The sequence below is a fragment of the Crocuta crocuta genome, unplaced genomic scaffold (assembly GCF_008692635.1).
Source record: "Crocuta crocuta isolate KB4526 unplaced genomic scaffold, BGI_CrCroc_1.0 scaffold180, whole genome shotgun sequence".
NCBI lineage: Eukaryota > Metazoa > Chordata > Mammalia > Carnivora > Hyaenidae > Crocuta > Crocuta crocuta.
In genome coordinates this window covers 6,042,579-6,065,294 of record NW_027527549.1, presented here as the reverse complement: position 1 = coordinate 6,065,294, position 22,716 = coordinate 6,042,579, and the positions used below count along the sequence as shown (strand labels likewise).

Below are 22,716 nucleotides of genomic sequence, written 5' to 3'. Positions count from 1 at the left end.
TCTGTGTTGCTCACCATTTCCCCTTTTCCTCTCTTCCCTTGGCGTCCTACAGCTCTAAGGTGTTTCTGGAAATTGACAACCGCCAGTGTGTTCAAGATTCAGACCAGTGTTTCAAGAACACAGATGCAGCAGCAGCTCTTCTGGCTTCTCACGCCATCCAGGGGACCTTGTCCTACCCTCTTGTGTCTGTCGTCAGTGAGTAGCACTGGTGTTGAGGGAAGAGTTTGCGGCAGGGGAGACATCACTTGGGGCAGTGAGAAAAGGGCACACTTTTCAGTGTGCAGCTCTGTTTTTCAGTGCCAGTGAGGTCAGTCAGTCCGTGCCCTCTAAATGAATTTTATGCTAACATTGAAACATTTATTGAGCATTCTGCCTGTCCCTCTGCACTTCCAGGTGAATCTCTGACTCCAAAAGGTACTCAGCTACTCTATCTACTTGCTGTTGCTGTTGTCATTATCCTGTTTATTATCTTACTGGGCGTTATCATGGCAAAACGAAAGCGCAAGCACGGCTCCCTCTGGCTGCCTGAAGGGTTCACACTGCGCCGAGACTCCAGCAATCACAAGCGTCGTGAGCCTGTGGGACAAGATGCCGTGGGGCTGAAGTAAGACAGTTTGCCAGCGAGCTACTGTTCCCAGTAGTAATGGCAGGGGTAGATCTGAAAGGAGATCTCATTGAATTATGAATTTTGAGCTCTGGCCACACCACATTATCACACTTGACCACAATTCAGAGTGGATGCTTCTATTCTGTACATATTAAAACAGTGGTGCTCGGCTTGCATGTTGAGGCACCTTTTGTTGTAAGCTCTTGATCCACGGAAAGGAAAGGTGTTCACTCATGCAATGGGTTGGAAAATACTGCCCATACTCTCGGGGCCAGGGCCCCTGGAAGTCTTTGAGAATAGTCAGGGAAAAAGTATTGAAAACCACTATATCAGTTTATGACATAACCTCTGCTCTTGTTTTTCCCCTTCATAATCTTGTCCTATCAGAAATCTCTCAGTGCAAGTCTCAGAGGCTAACCTGATTGGTTCAGGAACAAGTGAACATTGGGTTGATGATGAAGGGCCCCAGCCAAAGAAAGCCAAGGTAAGCTGCATGGTAGAGCCATCATCTGGTCACATTTCAAATTTCTGTCCTTTGCTATGTAGAGTGTCCTGAATGGGTGAAAAGGGTGATAGTCTTTATATGCTGTCCAGGCAGTGGCTACCCAGGTTGTCATGAAAGGCAGGAATCATGAAAGGCCCTTACCCCATTTGCACTTGCTCGCTCTCCCTCTCTCAAAATAAGTAAGTAAACTGGAAAAAAAAAAAAAAAGAGCTCTTTAAAAATAATAAAACAAACATACCTCCTTCCTTAAGAATCATGCTGATGGTAGCTGAATAAGGACTAATGTGTGTAAATAGGAGTTTCCTTTATGGCTAAATCTCCCCCTGTCTTCTCTGGATACTCCCCCTATAGGAAAGAAGAAAGCCAGTGACCGTTGAGTTTAGAGGTTTTGCATCTTGAACCCAGGATGCTAGAAAAGATACTGATGAGAAAAGGGAGACAGTTGTCCATAGCTATACATGGCTGGGATATGCATATATCCGTGGATATTCTAAAGCAGCTTGAGGGTATGAGGCTTGAGGAATATAGGCATGCAGTACACCATGATGGTTAAGAACATTGCTTAGTTACAGTCAGAACTAGATTCAAGTCCAAAACTCTGGTACTTAACCTCTTTGTACCTAATTATCTTCATATGTAAAATAGGGGGTTGTTTCACAGATTAAGTATGGTAATACGTGTAAAGCATCTTACCCATTTTCTGTCATGTAGTGAATATTTAATAAAAGGTAGCTGCCTTTTAAATTATAATAGTTATTGCCCAACAAATATTTTCTTGGGTGTTCGCTATGCACTGGGCGTTGTATTAAGTACAGGGAGGTGATATTGAACAAAGCTTGTTTCCTGTTCTCATGAACCTTACCATCTAGGGGTAGAGACTATTGTATAGTGCCTTGTGAGCACTTAACACATAGTCAGTTAAGTAGAGGTAAGCAGAGGGTATTTTGGAACCCACAAGAAGAATTAAAGTCCAGTTCAGTTTGAAGGTAGGTAGGAGTTAGACAAAGAATTGGGAAAAGACATGGCAGGCAGAGAGGACAACGAGGCAAAAGTCCAGAAGCAAGGAAATGGTGTTTGGGGATCTGTATCTAGATAGCATATTTGGTAGGTGAACCAGATGGTATGTTAAGACTGAAGCCTGGAGCTTGGAATGGGGAGGTTGGGAGAATTCTTCAGATGGCACAGGAGAAGGTGATAAGAATCCCTTCCGGCAGCAGCAGGAAGGCGGTGTGGATGATGCCCTGGAAGGTAGAGTCAGAAGAGACTACACCTACTTCCTTGTCTGCAACTCCTAATGATAGGCCAGGTCAACACAAAGCATTGTTTTGCCTTGTCAGGCTGAAGACGAGGCTTTGCTCTCAGAAGAAGATGATGCCATTGACCGACGTCCATGGACACAACAGCACCTTGAGGCTGCAGATATCCGCAGGACGCCATCACTGGCGCTCACTCCTCCACAGGCAGAGCAGGAGGTGGACGTGTTGGACGTGAATGTCCGTGGCCCAGGTCAGCACACACAAGCTACCCACTTTCCAAACTTGCCCTGCCTGCCTTTGGTTCTGTGTTGTGCCTGTGTTTACCGCACTTGGTGATCTGCCCCCTGCCAATGGCACAGACTAAATTAGCATGAGGAAATGAATACGTAAGGAATACAGACATGCAGAAAATATAAATTTTTGTAAGAGGGAAGGATTTATTTTGCCTCACCTACAGCATGCTTGGGAACAGAAGGCTGATTACATGGGAAAGATTTTAGTAGGATAGAGAAATAATATCCCAAAGCAGAGGGTTAAAAATTTAGTTTACTTGATACCTTAGTGCATATCATTCTACTAATACTGGGTGTTTATTTTTATAAAGAGTTTATTGTTGCGTTGGTTTCCAACNGTTTTTCGGGTGTGGAGTTTGGTGAGTTCCTTATAGATTTTGGATATTAACCCTTTATCTGATACATCATTTGCAACGATTTTTTCCCATTCCAGTGGTTGCCAGTTAGTTTTATGGCTTGTTTCCTTTGCTGTGCAGAAGGTTTTAATCTTGATGTGGTCCCAGTAGTTCATTTTTGCTCTTGATTCCCTTGCTTTTGGGGATGTGTCAAGTAAGAAGTTGTTGCTGTAGAGGTCAAGGAGGTTGTTTCCTGCTTCCTCCTCTAGGGTTTTGATGGCTTCCTGTCTCACGTCTGGTCCTTTATCCATTTTGAGTTTATTTTTGTGTATGGTGTGAGAAAATGATCTAGTTTCATTCTTCTGCATGTTGCTGTCCAGTTCTCCCAACACCATCTGTTAAAGAGGCTGTCTTTTTTCCATTGGATATTCTTTCCTGCTTTGTCAAAGATCAGTTGGCTGTATACTTTTGGGTCCACTTCTGAGTTCTCAATTCTGTTCCATTGGTCTATGTGTCTGTTTTTGTGCCAATACCATACTGTCTTGATGATGACAGCTTTGTAGTAGAGGCTAAAGTCTGGGATGGTGATACCTCCCGTTTTGGTTTTATTTTTCAGTATTACTTTGGCTATTCGGGGTCTTTTGTGGTTCCATACAAATTTTTGGATAGTTTGTTCTAGTTTTGAGAAGTATGCTGGTGCAATTTTGATTGGAATTGCATTGAATGTGTAGAGTGCTTTAGGTAGTAATGACATCTTAACTATATTTATTCTTCCTATCCATGAGCATGGAATGTTTTTCCATTTCTTTGTGTCTTCTTCAATTTCCTTCATAAGTTTTCTATAGTTTTCATCATACAGATCTCTTGTATCCTTGGTTAGGTTTATTCCGAGGTATTTTATGGTTTTTTGTGCAATTGTGAATGGGATCAGTTTCTTGATTTCTCTTTCTGTTGCTTCATTGTTGGTGTATAAAAATGCAGCCGATTTCTGTACGTTGATTTTGTACCCTGCAAGTTGGCTGAATTCTTGGATCAGTTCTAGCAGGTGTCTGGTGGAGTCTGCCGGGTTTTCATGTAGATTATCATGTCGTCTGCGAAAAGTGAAAGTTTGACTTCTTCTTTGCCACTTCTGATGCCTTTGATTTCCTTTTGTTGTCTGATGGCTGATGCTANTGCTGACAGCCAGCTCAGAGCCTGGAGCCTGTTTCGGATTCTGTATCTCCCTCTCTCTCTGACCCTCCCCTGCTCACGCTCTCTCTCTCTCTCTCTCTCTCTCAGAAATAAATAAAACATTAAAAAAAATTTTAAATCACTTTTTCTCTTTTCTGCCTCTTCAATCCGTGCATTGGACACCTCCAGTTTATTATGTATCTCATTTATCGCATTTTTAAATTCATCATAACTATTTTTAAGCTCTATGGTGTTTGTAGCCATAGTTTTTGATGTCCTCCATGCTTTTTTCAAGCCCAGCGTATAATTTTATGATTATTGTTCTAAATTCTTATTCAGTTATGTTGCTTATGTCTGTTTTGAGCAGTTCTTTAGCTGTCAATTCTTCCTAGAATTTCTTTGGAGGAGAGCTCTTTCGTTTCGTCATTTTGGTTAGCTTTCTATCCCTTGTTAGTTTTAAAAGCTTGTTATGCACTCTGTACCTATGGGCACTGCTGTATCAAAGAAGGCTCTTTGACTGTCCAGGGCCTGTCCGTTCAGAAAGTGTTCTTTGAATGGTTTCTCTTGGTCTCTCTTGTTGAGTCCTTCGTTATTTTATTTTCCTACTCGTAGTGGTATTTGGGACTCTCCACCGTGTGTACTTAAGCTTGTTTCTTGAGGTAGCCCTGGAAAAGAAAACAGACAGACAAGTATAGGGAACAATGGCACACAAACACACTGACAAATCCAACAAACACGCAAACCGAAAGGGAAGACGAAAAAGAAAAGAGGAAGGAGGGATGGCGAATGATAAGAAATAAAAGTACATAAAAAAGAAAAAAAAATAAAAGGAAAAAAGAAGAAACCCAATAGACAAAGAACAGTTTAAAGCATATAACCAGATTTTCCAGCTACCAGTAAATAGCCAGGTGTATGCAGTGCTGGTGGAAGAGCATAGAGAAAGTGAGAAATGACAGGGTGGGAATGAGGCGAAATTGGAAATGAAATGAGCAGGCAGAAGGAAGAAGAGGCTTTTTTCAAAGAGCGAAAGAGTGGAATGTGGTCGGAGAAGAGGCGAAAGAAATGACGATGATGCTAACCAAAGAAACTATATATAGTCTGATTACTCCGGAGAGAAAGAGATGAAAAGGTAGGTAGGTGTGGATTAAATGTGACTATTTAAGCAAGCCAGTGACCAGAATTAATTGGGGCAGTGCTTCGGTTAAAAAAAAAAGGAAGTCGGCAGCTCTCTAGCAGTGATGGGCGTGGTTTGATCCAGTGCGTGAGGCGTGAGGCGGGAGTCCTTGGCGGTTGTGGGGAGAAGAGTGGTGGCGCTCCAGTCCCCTCTTGAACCAAGTGCTGCAACTCACTTTTTTGGGTGTGTAAACTCCTTGTGCCGGGGGCACAGCCAAGGTGGGCAGTGCTCTATATCCCAGGTCAGGCCTCGTTTCCAGATTCCAGTCTGTGCACCCCCACTGAATTTGCCGGAAACACAAACCCGCAGGCGATCCCCTCAGGGCAGTCCCAAGCCTTTAGCCTCCCCCCTGGGGATTGAGCCAGAAGCTGCTGCTCCTGTCTCCTCCAGGTCGGGTTGACGAGCGAGGAGCAGTTTCATCCGGGGGTCGCCTGGGACGAGTGTGTCCTGCCTAGGGTCAGCTGGAAAGCAGGAAACCAGATCCCTCTGTGTCTCCTCACCCGAAACACGAACTCACAGGCAAATCTCCCAGTTTTAAGCCCTTCGTCTCCCCTCTAGGGATCCAGCCAAGCCAGAAGCACAAAGGCGCAGCCACCGCTCCTCCCGTCCAAGTCGAGCTGGCGAACGGGGAGCAGTTTCCCCGGGGTTTGCCTGGGACGAGTGCGTCCTGCATAGGGTCAGCTGGAGAGCAGGAAACCAGGTCCCTCTGTGTCCCGAGCAGAGGTTTTACTCTTTTCCAACGACAGGGACAGTGTCCTGAGCAGTTTCAGCCACTCTCTTTCCCCTCTAACTCCCCGCAGAGGGATATCGCCCCCTTCCTCTGTGTCTCTGGTCCTTGCCCGATTTTATCTTCACCAGTTTGCACTCACTGTAGGTTTTCTCAGCGGACTCTGTCTCCTTTTCCTCCCAAACTCCTGGATTCTGTAAAGGTTCCTGTGGCTTCAGGACTTCTCTGTGCGAGATATGGGGGCGAGTGCAATGTATGGAGTTCCCTGCTTCTCTGCCATCTTGCCCCCTCCAATACTGGGTATTTTAAAATGTTGCTCAATTTAAAATAACAGCACTTAGGAATTCAAACAGAAAGTCTTATTTAACTTAGAGAAGAGCCCCAGCTTACAAAGGCTCTTACTTTCCCATTACTCTTTACAAAAAGACATTATCAGAGGAAAAAGTCTGTCGCAAATGTAAAACAAATTGCCAGTTACCACAGAAACTCAGAGATATTTTTTCCCCATAAGAATAACTTTATTCAAACAGAACTATTCCAATAGCTGGATTAATTGAATAGTAATGTCCTTCTCCTCCTTGAATGTTTTTTGGAAAATTACTTTCTTATAGATGGGTGCACCCCACTGATGCTGGCTTCTCTCCGAGGAGGCAGCTCAGATATGAGTGATGAAGATGAAGATGGAGAGGACTCTTCTGCCAACATCATCACAGACTTGGTCTACCAGGGTGCCAGCCTGCAGGCCCAGACAGACCGGACTGGCGAGATGGCCCTGCACCTTGCAGCACGCTACTCAAGGGCTGATGCCGCTAAGCGTCTCCTGGATGCAGGTGCAGATGCCAACGCCCAGGACAACATGGGCCGCTGCCCTCTCCATGCTGCCGTGGCAGCTGATGCCCAGGGGGTCTTCCAGGTAAAGAACAGGAGCAGAGCTGATTGCCTATCGATCTATAATGGTTTCTCTTTGCTAAGGCACTTACTATCCAATTATACTCATTCAGTAATTCTCTGAGAGAATAGGGCAGATGGAATCATGCTTGCTGGATGGGAAAACAGGAAAAGAGTGGCAGCAGACTGACCTAACCAGAACATCCAGATAGCAGTAGAGCTCACAGCAGATCTCACCAGTTTTCTGATTCTTAATCACTGTTCTTTTTGATGTGCCAAAATGCCTCCCAAATGAATAGATCAGATGGGAGTGATACCTGTTATGAAGTTTTCGACTAGTATCAGCTTCTCCCTGTAGATTTACCTGGCCATATGGGCTTCCAGATGCTTCTTGGTGGGTTTTTTTTGACATGAATTCACAGTGTTCCTTGATGCCCTTTTATTTTACCCTTGTGAAGAAACATGCATTCTAATTAATCCTAAACTATATATATACCATAACTGAGGTTGTGATATTTCCCCATTTCCTCCTTACATCACTTTCCATGAGACATTGTGTCCTGAACACCCTTTGTTCCTTCATTCATTCATGCATCCATTCAGTATTTATTGATTGAGGTTGAGCACCCATTTGTTCATTCATGCATGCATTCATTCAGTATTTATTGATTGAGGGTGATAGAATCATGGACACAAAGCCAACAAGCATTCCCCGCCCTCCAGGAACTTACAGTGTAACTCAATTCTAATGTTCTTGTTTCTTCTCTTAACTTCTTTATTTTCTTTTATCTAGTTGACTGTCTTCTCTGTACTTTCTCATCTTGTAGATTCTGATCCGCAATCGAGTAACTGATCTGGACGCCAGGATGAATGACGGCACTACACCACTGATCCTGGCCGCCCGCCTGGCTGTGGAGGGAATGGTGGCAGAACTGATCAACTGCCAAGCAGATGTGAATGCAGTGGACGACCATGGTAGGGCCGAGAGGCAGGGAGCCAGATTCTCACCTGCAAAGCATGCCTTTAGGGGGGAAAATCATTATGTGATCTTTAAAGAATTGTCTCAGATTTAAATCTAGTGAAGAGTCTGTCATTCATTTATTCTTCCTTTCAACATTTTAAGTTCAGAGAACTAAGCCACTGGGAAGTCCATAGGCGAATATAGGAAGGGATTTTTAGTGAGGGTTTTTGGAACCCAAAGCCAGTCTGTGAAAGGCTTGCCTCTGTAGGTTCCCAAGAACACCACTCTGGATATGAGGACTAGTGAGCTGACTTCACTAAGGGATTGTGAGCAACATCTTAAATCGACATTCTGATGTGTGATAGATAGGTTATCGTCCTTAGTTTGGGATTCTACCATGTAGAAGACGTGGGAATCCTTCCTTTTACCTACCTGTCTTTCCAATGCTAAGCAGCCTGTATTAAAGTATTTCTAGGACAGAGGGAAAGGAAGCTAATACTTTGGTTTCTTTTCTGCAGGCAGTCACTCTCAACCGGCTTGCTTCTCTCTGGGAAGTTCATGGTTTCCTTATATAAGTCATGATGCTTCCTTATACTGGGAGTAGGACATGTTCCTCTACTCTGTCTGCTTATAACAGTGTTTTTCCCTGCAGGAAAATCTGCTCTTCACTGGGCAGCTGCTGTCAATAATGTGGAGGCAACTCTTTTGCTGTTGAAAAACGGGGCCAACCGAGACATGCAGGACAACAAGGTACAGTCTGGGCAGACTTGGCAGTGCGTCAGATATGGACCCTTCCCTAGGGTGCCTGGGTGGCTTAGTCGGTTAAGTGTCCGACTTTCGCTTAGGTCATGATCTCGCGGTTCGTGGGTTCGAGCCCCGCGTCGGGCTCTGTGCTGACTGCCAGCTCAGAGCCTGGAGCCTATTTCGGTTTGTGTCTCCCTCTCTCTCTGACCCTCCCCTGCTCACACTGTCTCTCTCTCTCTCTCCTAGAAATAAATAAAACATTAAAAAAAAAAAAAGATATGGACCCTTCCCTTTTCTCCCCTAGCTCCTCTTGTGAGGGGTATAGACAGAGGAAGGCTCTGCATGGACAGCAGCTGGATCCAGAGTTTGAGGGGAAGGTATTGGGCTCACGCAGGGAAGTGTCCAGAGCCAGTCGTCTGGCTCTGCAGTACTCCATCTGGATCAGGCTGCCCTGTAAACAACTCCATTGTAGCCTTTTCCGCCTTTCTCTTCTTTTACATCGACATGTTCTCTGTTCTCTTCATGCCCACTTGTTTTTCTCTCGTTCTTTTTCATTTTCCTTCCCATGGCTCTTGTTTTCCGTTCTTGGACACCATGGTATTTTCCTGATCACTTTTCTTCCTCTGAGTTTCAGGTCATGCTTCCCTCCTCTTGCTCATCTTCTCTTCTCATGTGTATTTACTCTTTTCTCTCATTTTACTTCTTTCTTAAACATGTTTTGTTTCCTTTTGCTTCTGCTTCCCCTTATTTTCCTCCTTTAGGTTCTTGCCCTCCTACTTCTCTTATTTTTAACTCCTTTTCTTCTTAGAACCCTATTTTGATAAGCTCCGTGCTCTTCCAAGCAAACCTCTGGCTCAGGGGAATGCTTTATTTCACACATTTCCAACAAAGGAGACATCACCCTCAATGGGGCAAAATTGATTGTTGAGAAAGAGTAGAATGATCTTACTCTTTTTACGCATAAAGCTACAGATACACGGGGTACCTGGGTGACTCAGTCAGGTAGGTGTCCAGTTCTTGGTTTCAGCTCAGGTCATGAACTCACTGTTCATGAGTTCGAGCCCCATGTTGGGCTCTGCGCTGACAGCACACAGCCTGCTTGGGATTCTCTGTCTCCCTCTCTCTCTGCCCGTCCCCCTTGCTCTCTCTGTCTCTCTCTCTCTAAATAAATAAACTGTAAAAAAAAAATTTAAGCTACAGATATACATTCAGTGAATAGGTAGATAGATGTTTTATCAGTGTTACTAAAATTTCATATGGGGAGGCAGTTAGGGAAAAAATGTCTGAGGGGTTGATAATAACAAAAAGTTTGAGAAACACTGACCTATTGTCAGGAGTGTTACTGATTTTAATGTGCTGTATGGGCCTTTTCTGTAGGAAGAGACACCTCTGTTTCTTGCTGCCCGGGAGGGAAGTTATGAAGCAGCCAAGATCCTGTTAGACCATTTTGCCAATCGGGACATCACAGACCACATGGATCGTCTTCCCAGGGATGTGGCTCGGGACCGCATGCACCATGACATTGTGCGCCTCCTAGACGAGTACAATGTGACACCAAGCCCTCCAGGCACTGTGCTGACCTCTGCCCTCTCACCAGTCATCTGTGGGCCCAACAGATCTTTCCTCAGCCTAAAGCACACCCCGATGGGCAAGAAGCCTAGACGGCCCAATACCAAGAATGCCATGCCCACTAGCCTCCCTAACCTTGCCAAGGAGGCCAAGGATGCCAAGGGTAGTAGAAGGAAGAAGTCTCTGAGTGACAAGGGTCAGCTGTCTGAGAGTTCAGTGACTTTATCCCCAGTTGATTCCTTAGAGTCTCCTCACACATATGTTTCTGACACCACATCCTCTCCAATGATTACATCCCCTGGGATCCTACAGGCTTCCCCCAACCCTGTGCTGGCCACGGCTGCACCCGCTGCCCCAGTCCATGCACAGCATGCACTGTCTTTCTCTAACCTGCCTGAAATGCAGCCTTTGGCTCATGGGGCCAACCCTGTGCTTCCCTCAGTGAGCCAGCTGCTGTCCCACCACCATATCGTTCCCCCAGGCAGTGGCAGTACGGGAAGCTTGGGTAGACTCCACCCAGTCACTGTTCCAGCAGATTGGATGAACCGCATGGAGATGAATGAGAGCCAGTACAATGAGATGTTCAGTATGGTTCTGGCCCCAGCTGAGGGCACACCCCCTGGCATCCCTCCCCAGAGCAGGCCACCTGAAGGGAAGCATATAGCTACCCCTCGGGAGCCCTTGCCCCCCATTGTGACTTTCCAGCTAATCCCTAAAGGCAGTATTGCCCAGCCAGCAGGGACTCCCCAGCCTCAGTCCAACTGCCCCCCACCTGTTGCAGGCCCTGTGCCCACCATGTACCAGATTCCAGAAATGGCTCGTTTACCTAATATGGCTTTTCCCACTGCCATGATGCCCCAGCAGGATGGGCAGGTTGCTCAGACCATTCTCCCGGCCTATCATCCTTTTCCAGCCTCTGTGGGCAAGTATCCCACACCACCTTCACAGCATAGTTATGCTTCCTCAAATGCTGCTGAGCGAACACCCAGTCATAGTGGTCACCTCCAGGGTGAGCATCCCTACCTGACACCATCCCCAGAGTCTCCCGACCAGTGGTCAAGTTCATCACCCCACTCTGCTTCTGACTGGTCAGATGTGACCACCAGCCCTACCCCTGGAGGTGCTGGAGGAGGTCAGCGGGGACCTGGGACACACATGTCTGAGCCGCCACGCAGCAACATGCAGGTTTATGCCTGAAGGAGTCTGCCTCCAATGTAGGGACAGAACTGCCTATCATACATGCTGCTGAGGAACAAATGAAGGTCATCCAGGAGAGAAATGAAGAAATCTCTGGAAGCAGGAGGAAGAAGATGCTTTTATCTTTTATATAATTCAAGAAGCAGTTTTGTCAGCTTCACTGGGTATCTCCAGGATTTGGGGTGGGAGGAACATGGTTCCTTTTAATCTCTTACCCATCAAGCCAAGTTTGTGGAAATGTAAGACGAATAGAAGACTTGGGGCCGTGTTTACTCTTTTCTGTTTGGAGAAAAGAATGGATGCCTGTTGTAGCCCAGACATTCTTGCAGATTGGACTGCATTTTAAGCCCTGGGGGCTTTGCCTTATCCGTGCGAAGATTTTACTGTACAGTCCTGTTGGGAATTGTACGCTGGAATTCTGCCCAAGTTGACCTGTCTCCTCCTCTCTTCCTTGGAAATTCTTTTGACTTCATTTGGTGCTTTAATTTTTGCACCTCGTTGTGGTTGTACTCCCCCCACACCTCTGGCATGGTATAGGGCAACGTGCTTTTAATCATTCTTGCTCTGGAAAGTAACTTCAGCCTCTTTGCCCTCTTCTCCCAGTGTCCCAAGGAGTATCACAGGGTTTGCTTCGGTTATGGTTCTCAGCATACACCTTTCAAGTATGTTCCTTTAGAAAATGGAGTCATTGCAGTCTCCTACATAATGGCATTCCTAGAAGAGGAAGGGGAGCAAGATAACTTTCCTTTGAACCCATTCTGGGGACAGAAGACCTTTTCAAGAGACGGCACCTTCATTCTCTTGCCTGCATGAAGGGCTTTACATAACCTTACCAGGAAGAAGGATAAGAGTTGGTTGTTTTTCCATTTGTGGGCCTAGTCAGTGTGAAGTTTTATCATTGGCAGTGCAGGTACTATGACCCCCTTCAAACAAACAAAAAACAAAGATGTAGAATGTTGGGATGACCAAGAGATAAGCTAACTCGTGTGAGAAGTGGTTACCCGTGAACAAGTCCCTTTCCTTCCCGCCCAGCATTCCATTGATGGCCTGTGCAAAACACATTTGTTCCCAGATCTCAGAGCCCCCGGCCTCCTTCACTTGCTCATCCTTAGCCGTTGAGCCTTTCCTTCCATCTGTCTCCACGGAAGAAAGTGTCTCAAACGATACTTCCTTGCCACTGAGAACTGAACTCTGCTCGGCTCAAGGGACCCCATGCCGGCCATGTTCCCATTGCAGAGGGATCGCAGTCTCTGCTTCCTGATACTGTTTCTGCCCACAGGCTTGCTCACCAGCCCTTCCTTCACACTGTGCGTGTAGTCCGAGTTATCAGTGCACCCAAGTAGATTCTCACCCAGCGCATGGAGTTTTCTGTGTTCAAGTACAGGAAATAAAAAGCTAACCTAGTTCTCTAGGGTCCAAGCCAGCCCTGTACAAAGGTTGGAACTATGAGGCAGCCTCTGCTATTTTTTGCTACCATACCTTTTCCTTTGAGGCAGCCGTGACATTCCCTTCTAGGCAACTAACATAGACACTTACTGGGGACACTTTCCTTTCCCAGAGTTGCCTTGTAGATAATGATGGACAATTAAAGACTTAACTGTCTTTGTCATTCTCATGCTCAGATTATGATTAGAGTTTACTTGAGTCTGCTGTCTGTATTTGTGGTCTCGGCACCTTCTGTGACACCCTATCAAGGGCAGAAGCATTCTAGTCAACACTAGAAATAGGAGGAATATCGTTTTCTTGCTCTTGTCCCTGAGTCGGCTGATAGTTGGTCCTGTGGCCACACTGTGATCTCTACCCGGTGCTATGATGTCATGACACCTGGGAAATTAGTTATGCTGGGGCATTTTGTAGATAATAACAGGTGAATTGCCCACTCTGTTTTGGTTTGAATGATAGTCTTCCTTCCTGCCTCAGCTAGGAGTGCCCATCAGAGCATTCCACTTAACCTGATTTATCTGGCTGTGGCCCCTTATGGAACCCCTGTGTGTGTGTTAGCATCACAATCTACAAATTGTTTTTTCAGTCCTGCCCAAGTTCCTCAAACCAACAGAAATAACTGGTTCTGCCCCAAGGTAAGCAGACTGTACATTTTATATTTTCTCATGTGGCAACTCTACCAGCCCTTTCATACCACGTAAGATTTTATCTTCTGAACGGTGACTCTCTGTCCTTGGGCCCATTTGTTAATTCACAGATGGGGAGACCCTTTCTGTCATTCTGTTTCTTCTCCGCTTCCTGAAAGTATCAGCCTCTGACCCAACAGCTTGCATCCTCTATTACCTCCTTCCCCAACCACAATATAGGCCTAACTTGCTTATTTCTCCTTCTTGGGATCCTTTGGGTTTCGAGAAAACGGAATGTGAAAGCTGCCATTACAGACCACGGGCCTCAGTGATGAGGAAGACACTGCCTTTCAAGCATTTATCAATCCCTTAGATTCTAAGAACCCTTCAGTTGTATAGTACCTAATAAAAGAGAAGGTGAGACAAAGAATCACTTTCTCATTTGGGTTCTGAATTAGAGACTAAGTTTTATAGGACACGTCTCTTATGCCATGTATAGGTCACCCTCTCCCCAGTTTTGGTTTGTTTTTATAAGTTTTTCCTTTGACTTTTCTTCTGTCTGCCTTTGGGGATAGATTTTTCTGTTCGTTTCTTCTGTTTTGTTTTAAGCATCATTTTCTGACTTACATGATGGTGAGGGCGGGAAAGGTGTAAAAGACTTTGGTGACATGAGCAATAAGCCTTGTTGCTCAAGCCCATTATACCATCTCATTATTACATTTGCTGGGACACAGTTCTAGCAGAGAAAAGAACCAAAGGTATAATGTTTTGTGGGCAGGTGGCTTGGAGAGTTTGGTTTTAACCAACACGTTGAATGTATGATGACTATTTGAGAAGACACAATGATATGACCTGACGCTCCCACTTGTAACTGTTTGGTACTATGGCTCCTTCCTTGTATACATTTCTCTTAAAAGTGATACTATATCTGTTTGTATGAGAAACCCAGTAACCAGAAAAAATGACTGCATGTTCCTAACTATACATAGTAAGGAAAATGCAAATTGTTTTTACTTTTCAAAGTTTCCTTCTAAAGTAGTTAAGATGAAATTTATATGAAAGCATTTTTATCACAAAATAAAAAAGATTACATGTCAACCTCTGTGACATTGCAGTTTTTATTTTCCATTCCTTCATTCCTGGTCTTGCAGTGGTCTGTCTACCTCATGATGTCATGATACCCTGAGAGCGAAATAATTTTCTCTTCATTCTGAATCCCACAAAGCCCAGTACTAGGCTTCTTTTTTTCATTCTCCAATCAGATTGTAAATAAATGCTTTTGAGGAAAAAACTTCTGTCAAATAGGAAACATCACAGGACAGTCACTTTTCTGTACACTAGTTAGTGGCAAACAGACACTTGCTTAGGACAAGGTACCTTCCAGTGGGAATGGAGAGTGTTTGTCAACTCAGAATTGAAAAGTGGGTTATAACTGATAATAATGAAAATGCTGTTATCTAAACTATTTTCAATATTATTCCCCAAATTAAATGTTGTATAGAACTTAATATATACAATTCTAAAATAGTATTTTGCCTATAAATATGTTACCAAGTTTCTTTATACATTTATTTGTGAAGTCAATCAGGGAGACCAAAATTTGAGCACAGATACTTGACATTGGTGATGTTTATGGCATGAGCAGTCTTGTGTCAACTTCATCATTGAGTTTGTTTCCATATTCTGTTAGTTTTGCAGAAACTTCTTTTTTTAAAAGTTTATTTTTGAGAGAGAAGAGTGAGAGGGAGACACAGAACTCGAAGCAGTCTCTAGGCTCTTAGCTGTCAGCACAGAGCCCAAGGTGAGGTCAACCTCCTGAACCGTGAGATCATGACCTGAGCCGACATCAGATGCTTAATGGACAGCTGCCCAGGTGCCCTGCTTTGCAGAAACTTTTGAATCACACATGTAATTCTAAATAGTAGAAATACTTGCTTAAATGACTAGAAATCTTAGAATATGCTTCCATTGAGTAGATGAAGGAGCTTTATTCAAGATCTGCACACATATACTTTAACACAACTGATAGCACATACTGGTTCTCCCGACAGCATTGTAATTTCATATAAAACATACTTGAGTCTTCATGTTAGGTTTTGCAATGGCATAAAAGGAAAATGAATTTGAGAGCTAGAGAATGATTTGCCTAAGCTGGTCATCTGCAGGCTGCCATCTCAGAGCTGGACTGGCCCCTTCAGACTATTTAGGAGCTAAGACTTTCTGGAAACCTGCTTTCTGGATCTGAGCTGCAGGCCACTCACTTGCTCACTGCATCCTACCGCTGCAATCGCAAGCCTAGAAACCTCGCCCTTGATTGTGGTGTAGAGTACCAGGGCTCTCCCAACTATGAACTCCAAAGGTGAGAGTAGGGCTGGAGGCCAAGGGCTGCCACATCGCACAGCTGGGACAGCAGACTTGGACACCAGGCCATAGGCAGGCCAGGGGTGGGGCTGGTGCTTCCCTCAGTCCCACAGCTAAGGAGCCTCCCAGCCCAAGGAGAGGAGGCTGAGTTCCTCTTTAGAGCATGATGAATACAACAGCCATCCTTGATGCCTGCACGCAGCCCAGGATGTAATGGGCAAGGGGGTCCTGAGCTCAGTTACTGCCTCTGCTGCTGCAAGCTCTCCCGGTACACACTGGTCCGGGCCAGCTGTGTGTGTGGCTGGTTTGATCCTCCTAATCTGCCTGGCAGTATTTTGAAAATGAAATGACCCCTTTCATGAAAATGGTGCCAAAGGCAAAGAAGGAAGGCCCTGCCCCTCCCAGAGCCAAAGCCAAAGCCAAAGCAAAGGCTTTGAAAGCCAAGAAAGGCGTCCACAGTCAAATAAAAAGAAAAAAAAAAGAAGAAGATCCACATATCCCTTACATTCCAATGGCCCAAGACACTGAATCTTGAAGGCAGCCCAAATATTTTTGAAAGAGAACCCCCCCAGAGAAACAAGCCTGACCACTGTGCCATCACAGGTTCCCCCAGACTACCGAGTCAGCCAGGAAGAAAACAGAAGATAACAACACCCTTGAGTTCATTGTGGATGTCAAGGCCAACAGGTACGAGATTAAACAGGCTATGAAGAAGCTCTGTGACATTGACGTGGCCAAGGTCAACACTAGGATCAGGCCCGATGGAGAAAGCATATGTTTGATAGGCTCCAGACTATGATGCTTTGGATGTTGCCTTTCCCTGCCACCTATGTTCTCATTAAAGTAATAATAATTTTTAACTAGAAAAAAGAAAAATGTAACCAACAGCCCTATGTGTATGCAGGATTAATACAAATATAAGTTAGAAGATATTTAGAAACTGTACAAAAATACTTATCAAATAGTACCACTACTTTTGAAACACCAGTTAATAAAACTTATAGAAAGGAACTATAAAGCTTTAAATAGAGAAACTTTAGCCTAAATACTTATATGACAGCAGAAAGACTGAATCAGTAATCTAAGCATTTTATTCAAGAAATAAGACAAAGAACTCCATAATCTAAATCTAAAGAAGTAAAAGGTAGGAAATAATCAAGGTAAACAGAAGTTAATAAGCTAACTGGAAAAAAAAAGTAATAGAGGTAATTAAATTAAAAGCTGGTTATTTGAAAGGCATAAGATAGAATACTCTGGCAAGAGTCAATAATAAAATTATAAAGAAGGCACAATTAACAGTACTAGGGACATAAAGGATTTGGGGCAGACACAGGAGATTAAACATCATGAATATAAACAAATTTATTCTAATATATTTGGGGAAAAATAAGCCATAGCTTTTATACTGGGTAATTTCTACTAAACTTTAAAAGATAGTCCTTATCGTAAACCTTCCAGAAAATTAAAAATAAAATATTCCTGAACTCATTTTGTGAACCTATTACTTTGATAGCAAAACCCTACAAAGACAATGTAAGTAAGGAAAATTATAGATCTATCTTACCTATAAGCATAAGTGCAAAAATCAAATCAATTATTACCAAACCAAAACAAGCAATAAATAATATATAAATCCATCATGACTAAGAATTTTTTTCCCTTAGGAAAGAAAGGATGGTAAACATTAGTTAATAGATGTCACCACATCAAAAAGTCAACCCATGCAAACATTTCAATAGACTCAACAAAGTATTCGGAAAATTAAATCTTCATGACAAAAATTACAAAAACATCAAATTAGAAACCAAGAGGAACTTCCTAAAACTAACAAAAGGTATCTACTATAACCTACAGCTATCATACTTAATGATGAACTTACAAATTTGTTTCCTTTGAGGTTAGGTATCCCACAGATGCCAGCTCTCACATGTTTTTTTTATATATGTATATAATTTATTGTCAAGTTGGCTTCCGTACAACACCTAGTGCTCATCCCAACAAGTGCCCTCCTCAATACCCATCACCCATTTCCCCCTCTCCCTCATGCCCATCCACCCTCAGTTTGTTCTCTGTATTTGAGTCTCTTTTTTTAAAAAATATTTTTTTTACAAATNTGGAGTTTGGTGAGTTCCTTATAGATTTTGGATACTAGCCCTTTATCTGATATGTCATTTGCAACTATCTTTTCCCATTCTATCGGTTGCCTATTAGTTTTATGGATTGTTTCCTTTGCCGTGCAGAAGCTTTTGATCTTGAAGAGGTTCCAGTAGTTCATTTTTGCTCCTGATTCCCTTGCTTNCAACCAATTTCTGTACGTTGATTTTGTACACTGCAACTTTGCTGAATTCTCGGATCAGTTCTAGTAGGCTTCTGGTGGAGTCTGCCGAGTTTTCTATGTAGAGTATCATGTCATCTTCAAAAAGTGAAAGTTTGACTTCTTCTTTGCCANAGTTTGAGAAGAATGGGTATTAATTCTGTTTTAAATGTCTGATAGAATTCCCCAGGGAAGCCATCTGGCCCAGGGCTCTTATTTGTTGGGAGATTTTTGATAACTGATTCAATTTCCTCACTCGTTACGGGTCTGTTCAGGTTTTCTATCTCTTCTCGTGTGAATTTTGGTATTGAGTGTGTGTTTAGGAATTTTTCCATTTCCTCTAAGTTGTTCAGCTTGTTTGCATATAGTACATTGCACTCCATGCCTATTTCAAGAAATTAGAAAAAGTGCAAGTGCAAAATCTAACAGCGCACCTAAAACAACTAGAGAGAGAAACAAGAACACCCCAAACCCAGTAGAAGAAGGGAAATAATAAAAATCAGGGCAGAAATAACCAATATAGAAACCAAAGAAACAATTGAACAGATCAATGAAAGCAAGAGCTGGTTTGTTGAAAAAATAAACAAAACTGACAAACCTCTAGCCAGGCTTCTCAAAAAGAAAAGAGAGAGCACTCAAATAGACAAAATCATGAATGAAAATGGACTGATTACAGCCAACCCCTCAGAAATACAAGCAATTATCAGGGAATACTATGAATTTAAGAGTCTCTTTTGGTTTGCCTCCCTCTCTCTCTGTTTTTTCCCCTTTATTATTTCCCCTTCCCTTTCCCCATGGACTTCTATTAACTTTCTCAAGATCCGCATGTGAGTGTAAACCAAAACCAATAATATCTGTCCTTCTCTGACTTATTTTATTCAGCACAATACCTTCCAGTTCCATCCACATTGCTGCAAATGGCATGAGTTCATCCTTTCTTATTGCCAAGTAGTATGCCATTGTGTATATAAAACACATCTTTTTTATCCATTCATCAATTGATGGACATTTAGGCTCTTTCCATGTTTTGGCTCTTGTTGAGAGTGCTGCCNTGCCAAGTAGTATGCCATTGTGTATATAAAACACATCTTTTTTATCCATTCATCAATTGATGGACATTTAGGCTCTTTCCATGTTTTGGCTCTTGTTGAGAGTGCTGCCATAAACATTGGGGTACATGTGCCCTATGCATCAGCACTCCTGTATTTTTTTTTTTTTTTTTTTTTTTTTAGGAATCTCCACACTGTTTTCCAGAGCAGCTGCACAACTCTCACATGTTTTATTCAACTTGATCTGGGAGTCCGTGTTTCTGGCCAGGAAAAATGGAAAGTCATTACTTATAGACCACTTCATAAAAAATCCAGGAAGAAATATAAACTATTAGAACCTGAGCCATTAAACAGGACAAGAGGAAGTTGATTTTTAAAAAAATAAAAAACAGAATCTTTCCTATTAGTGATTATTGGCTCCAACCAAATGGTAAAAGAAATCAGATGCCTCTGGCTGTGGGATATAGGAGCCTAGGAAGCCATGTCAGCTGAAAAAAGCTGAGGTGTTGGGGGCTAGGGATTTAGAGGCCTCTGTATCATCCCAGAAGCATGTAGTCCTCATTCCTTGTCCCAGCCTCAAATATCTGTGTGAAAGCAAAGCGAGCGCTAACTAGAATTCTGTAATCTTGCCTCTCCTGACTGAGATCTAATTCCTAAGAGCAGACTTGTCGATTTTCAATTCATTGCCTCTTAGCTCTGAAGTCATCCTCACTGTCAACTCGATGAAAATGGGTCTTGGTCCTTTAACTATGTTTGCTTTGCTAGCTGGCACTGTTGAGCTTTATCAGTAGAGGGTGCTGGAGAGATCCTGTAAGAGTAAGGCTTTCCTTCCCAGTTCTAGGCTTCATTCCGACATCCCCTCCCCAACCCCCTGCCCCCCTGCAGCCTTAGTGTAAGTAGCTTCCCAACTGCCAGGCTCCTAAAGTGCAGGCAGCTTCTCCAGCATCCAGTGTCTGCAGGGTACAGTAGTCAGCAGCCCGTGGCGATTCCAGGCAGCCCCTTTTCCCAGACGGTTGTAGCAGAGTGTATTAGTGTCCCAGGGAGATGTGTTTTCGTGAACAACCTTCCCCAGTGCCCTAGGCGCCTTGGTGAGACACCTTCCTGATTGTCCTGATGTACAATCAGGACAATACTAGGACCTGTCCTAGTATAACAAGCTTCCCCAGTACATTAGGGGTCGGACTTCTGACAAGATCCACCAGAGTGGATCACTCTGACACCTCACTGACTTCTCTGCCATTCAGTGTCCAAGGCTGTGGCATCTAACAAGATCTGAACTCAGCCCTAGGAGGCTAGCTCTTCCTGGGTGGCCTATTTTACCCCTAGGGTTGCTAGGTATACTACATATATATCATATTTTATTTATATTATATTATACCATATCTTATTATATTATTGCATATCTGCCATATTAAGTATTATAGCCACAATTTCAGTATTCTTTATTCTTTTTTTTTTTTTTTTCTGAGAGCAAGAGACAGCATGAGCAGGGGAGGGTCAGAGAGAGGGGGAGACACAGAATCCGAAACAGGCTCCACGCTCTGAGCTAGCTGTCAGCACAGAGCCCAATGCAGGGCTCAACACACAAACCGTGAGATCACGACCTGAGCCAAAGTCGGCCACCCAACCAACTGAGCCACACAGGCGCCCCACAATTCCAGTATTCTTTAGAATTCTCCTTACAATTTATCAGCAAATCTCTTATTCCTCCTCTTCCCTATTCAGATTAATAATTCTCTATATTACATTTCCCTCTTCAACTCTGATGTGGATTCTTTCTTCTGACTGAACCCAGACTGATACAGAAAGTAACTTTTGTAGAGAAATAAACATCGCTCTGTACTGTGCTTAGTTTTATCTTAATATCAAGTCAGAGGCTTTTTATCTATAAAGTTTTAATAATTCTTGTCCAAAAGGGACATTATGAATGAATGATGGACCTCTCACAAACTTGTAAATATTCTTTAAAAAAAAAAAAGATAGGAAGGGACAAAATACAATGGTGATATAAAGTCTTACAATGTAAGTTTAAAAAATTGCTCATATTTAATCTACTGGCACTATCCTTTCAAGAGTATCTTTATGACAACAAGCTAATCTGTCAGCCTCAAGATTAATGATTCCAAAGCCTATTTGTTTCATCTCCGAAACAAATGTTTACATGATTAAAACATTTTTCCATTGTGAAATATACACAAAAATGAGTATAAATGTTTAGGCACAGTTTAACAAATATGTACAGCAAACCCCAGTGGTCAAGACATACACTACCAACAGGCTAGCACTCTAGAAGCTACCTGAACCATTACCTGCCCCTCCCCCATACACTCCTGATTACAGCCCCTTCTGTTCACTCGAATTAGGATGACAGGTCATCCTCACGGCTCTGGTAATTATTTCCCTGATTTATTTTACCAACAGGGCATGCATCCCTAAAAATAAAGTTTCATTTTTTTCCCCCGATTTTGACCTTGACGTTTATTTGTGTTCTGTTCTTACCTGTAACATTCATTCATGCGGTGCATAACTCTGATCCATCATCTCTGTTGCTGCAGTCACCCCTGATGGAATTTGGGGAATTTTGCTGCTTCCAAATGCCCTGGTGAATTTATGCACACATTACTGTAGGGCATGTCTCTAGGCGTGGAATTGCTGGGTCATATGGTCTGCATCTTCCTGCTAATCGGCTTTCTAACGTGGTTTACCCAGTTAGATGACTTATGTAGAGTTGTCATTCTACACCCGCATCAAAATTTGGTACCGTCAGTCGTTTCGGAATCCTCTTGAACCGCAGCCCTTTGTGGTCTTCCGCCCCCACCCACCATTCATACTACAACATAACCACCCATTTGCCTTTCTNCACACACACACACACACACACACACACACACACACACACACACCAAGGACACACGACAAAAAGAGCCACGTGACCAAATGAGCTGGAAACTTCCTCTTGCCCGCAGCCTGGAGCTCCGTGCCTCGCGTCGGGTCGAGGATTAGACCCCACCTTGGTACTCTCCGGCTCTGCGGCGCAGGCGACCCCAGCGGAAAAACTGGGAATGGTGTGACTGCGAGGCGCGCACGCTGGCCTAGGAAACATCAGATTCCCTCCGATGGAAAATACCAGATGTGTCCTAGGGCGTCTAGAGACAGACGAGATGGCCCAGGACGCAGCGACCCTTTAGCAAGATCTCCTTTGTTCCTGTTTCTCTAGTCCTTCTTTCCCCAGGCTGCTCTCTGCCCAACAGCCCCTCTTCCGTTTTCTTCTCGCTCAACTTTCCCTCAGTCCTCCCTCGTGCGGCCAACGGCACGGCGCGGAAAACGGAAGTAGATACGTTCTCGGAAGGTCAACAGACCAGATGGCACCGCGGAGGCTGGGGTTCCCGCAGCCCCTGCCGTGCGGGCCCTGCGGCCGTGAGCTCCCACGCCCCTAGCGGCCGCCCCTGGAACCTGACTCGCAGGTTGGCTGCGGGGACTGACTCGCCGGGGCTGCT

General features: G+C 43.8%; 1 protein-coding gene across 1 annotated transcript in view; it reads left to right on the top strand.

The window, feature by feature from the left end:
- Positions 1-14,593, top strand: part of NOTCH2 (notch receptor 2) — a 164,965-nt gene extending 150,372 nt beyond the window's left edge. The window contains exons 27-34 of the mRNA XM_077767584.1: positions 53-195; positions 394-604; positions 995-1,091; positions 2,450-2,618; positions 6,679-6,980; positions 7,783-7,930; positions 8,569-8,666; positions 10,038-14,593. Coding sequence (XP_077623710.1) covers positions 53-195; positions 394-604; positions 995-1,091; positions 2,450-2,618; positions 6,679-6,980; positions 7,783-7,930; positions 8,569-8,666; positions 10,038-11,426 — 2,557 coding nt within the window. The 3' untranslated portion in view covers positions 11,427-14,593. The remainder of the gene's footprint in view (positions 1-52; positions 196-393; positions 605-994; positions 1,092-2,449; positions 2,619-6,678; positions 6,981-7,782; positions 7,931-8,568; positions 8,667-10,037) is intronic.
- Positions 14,594-22,716: the final 8,123 nt, after the last annotated feature.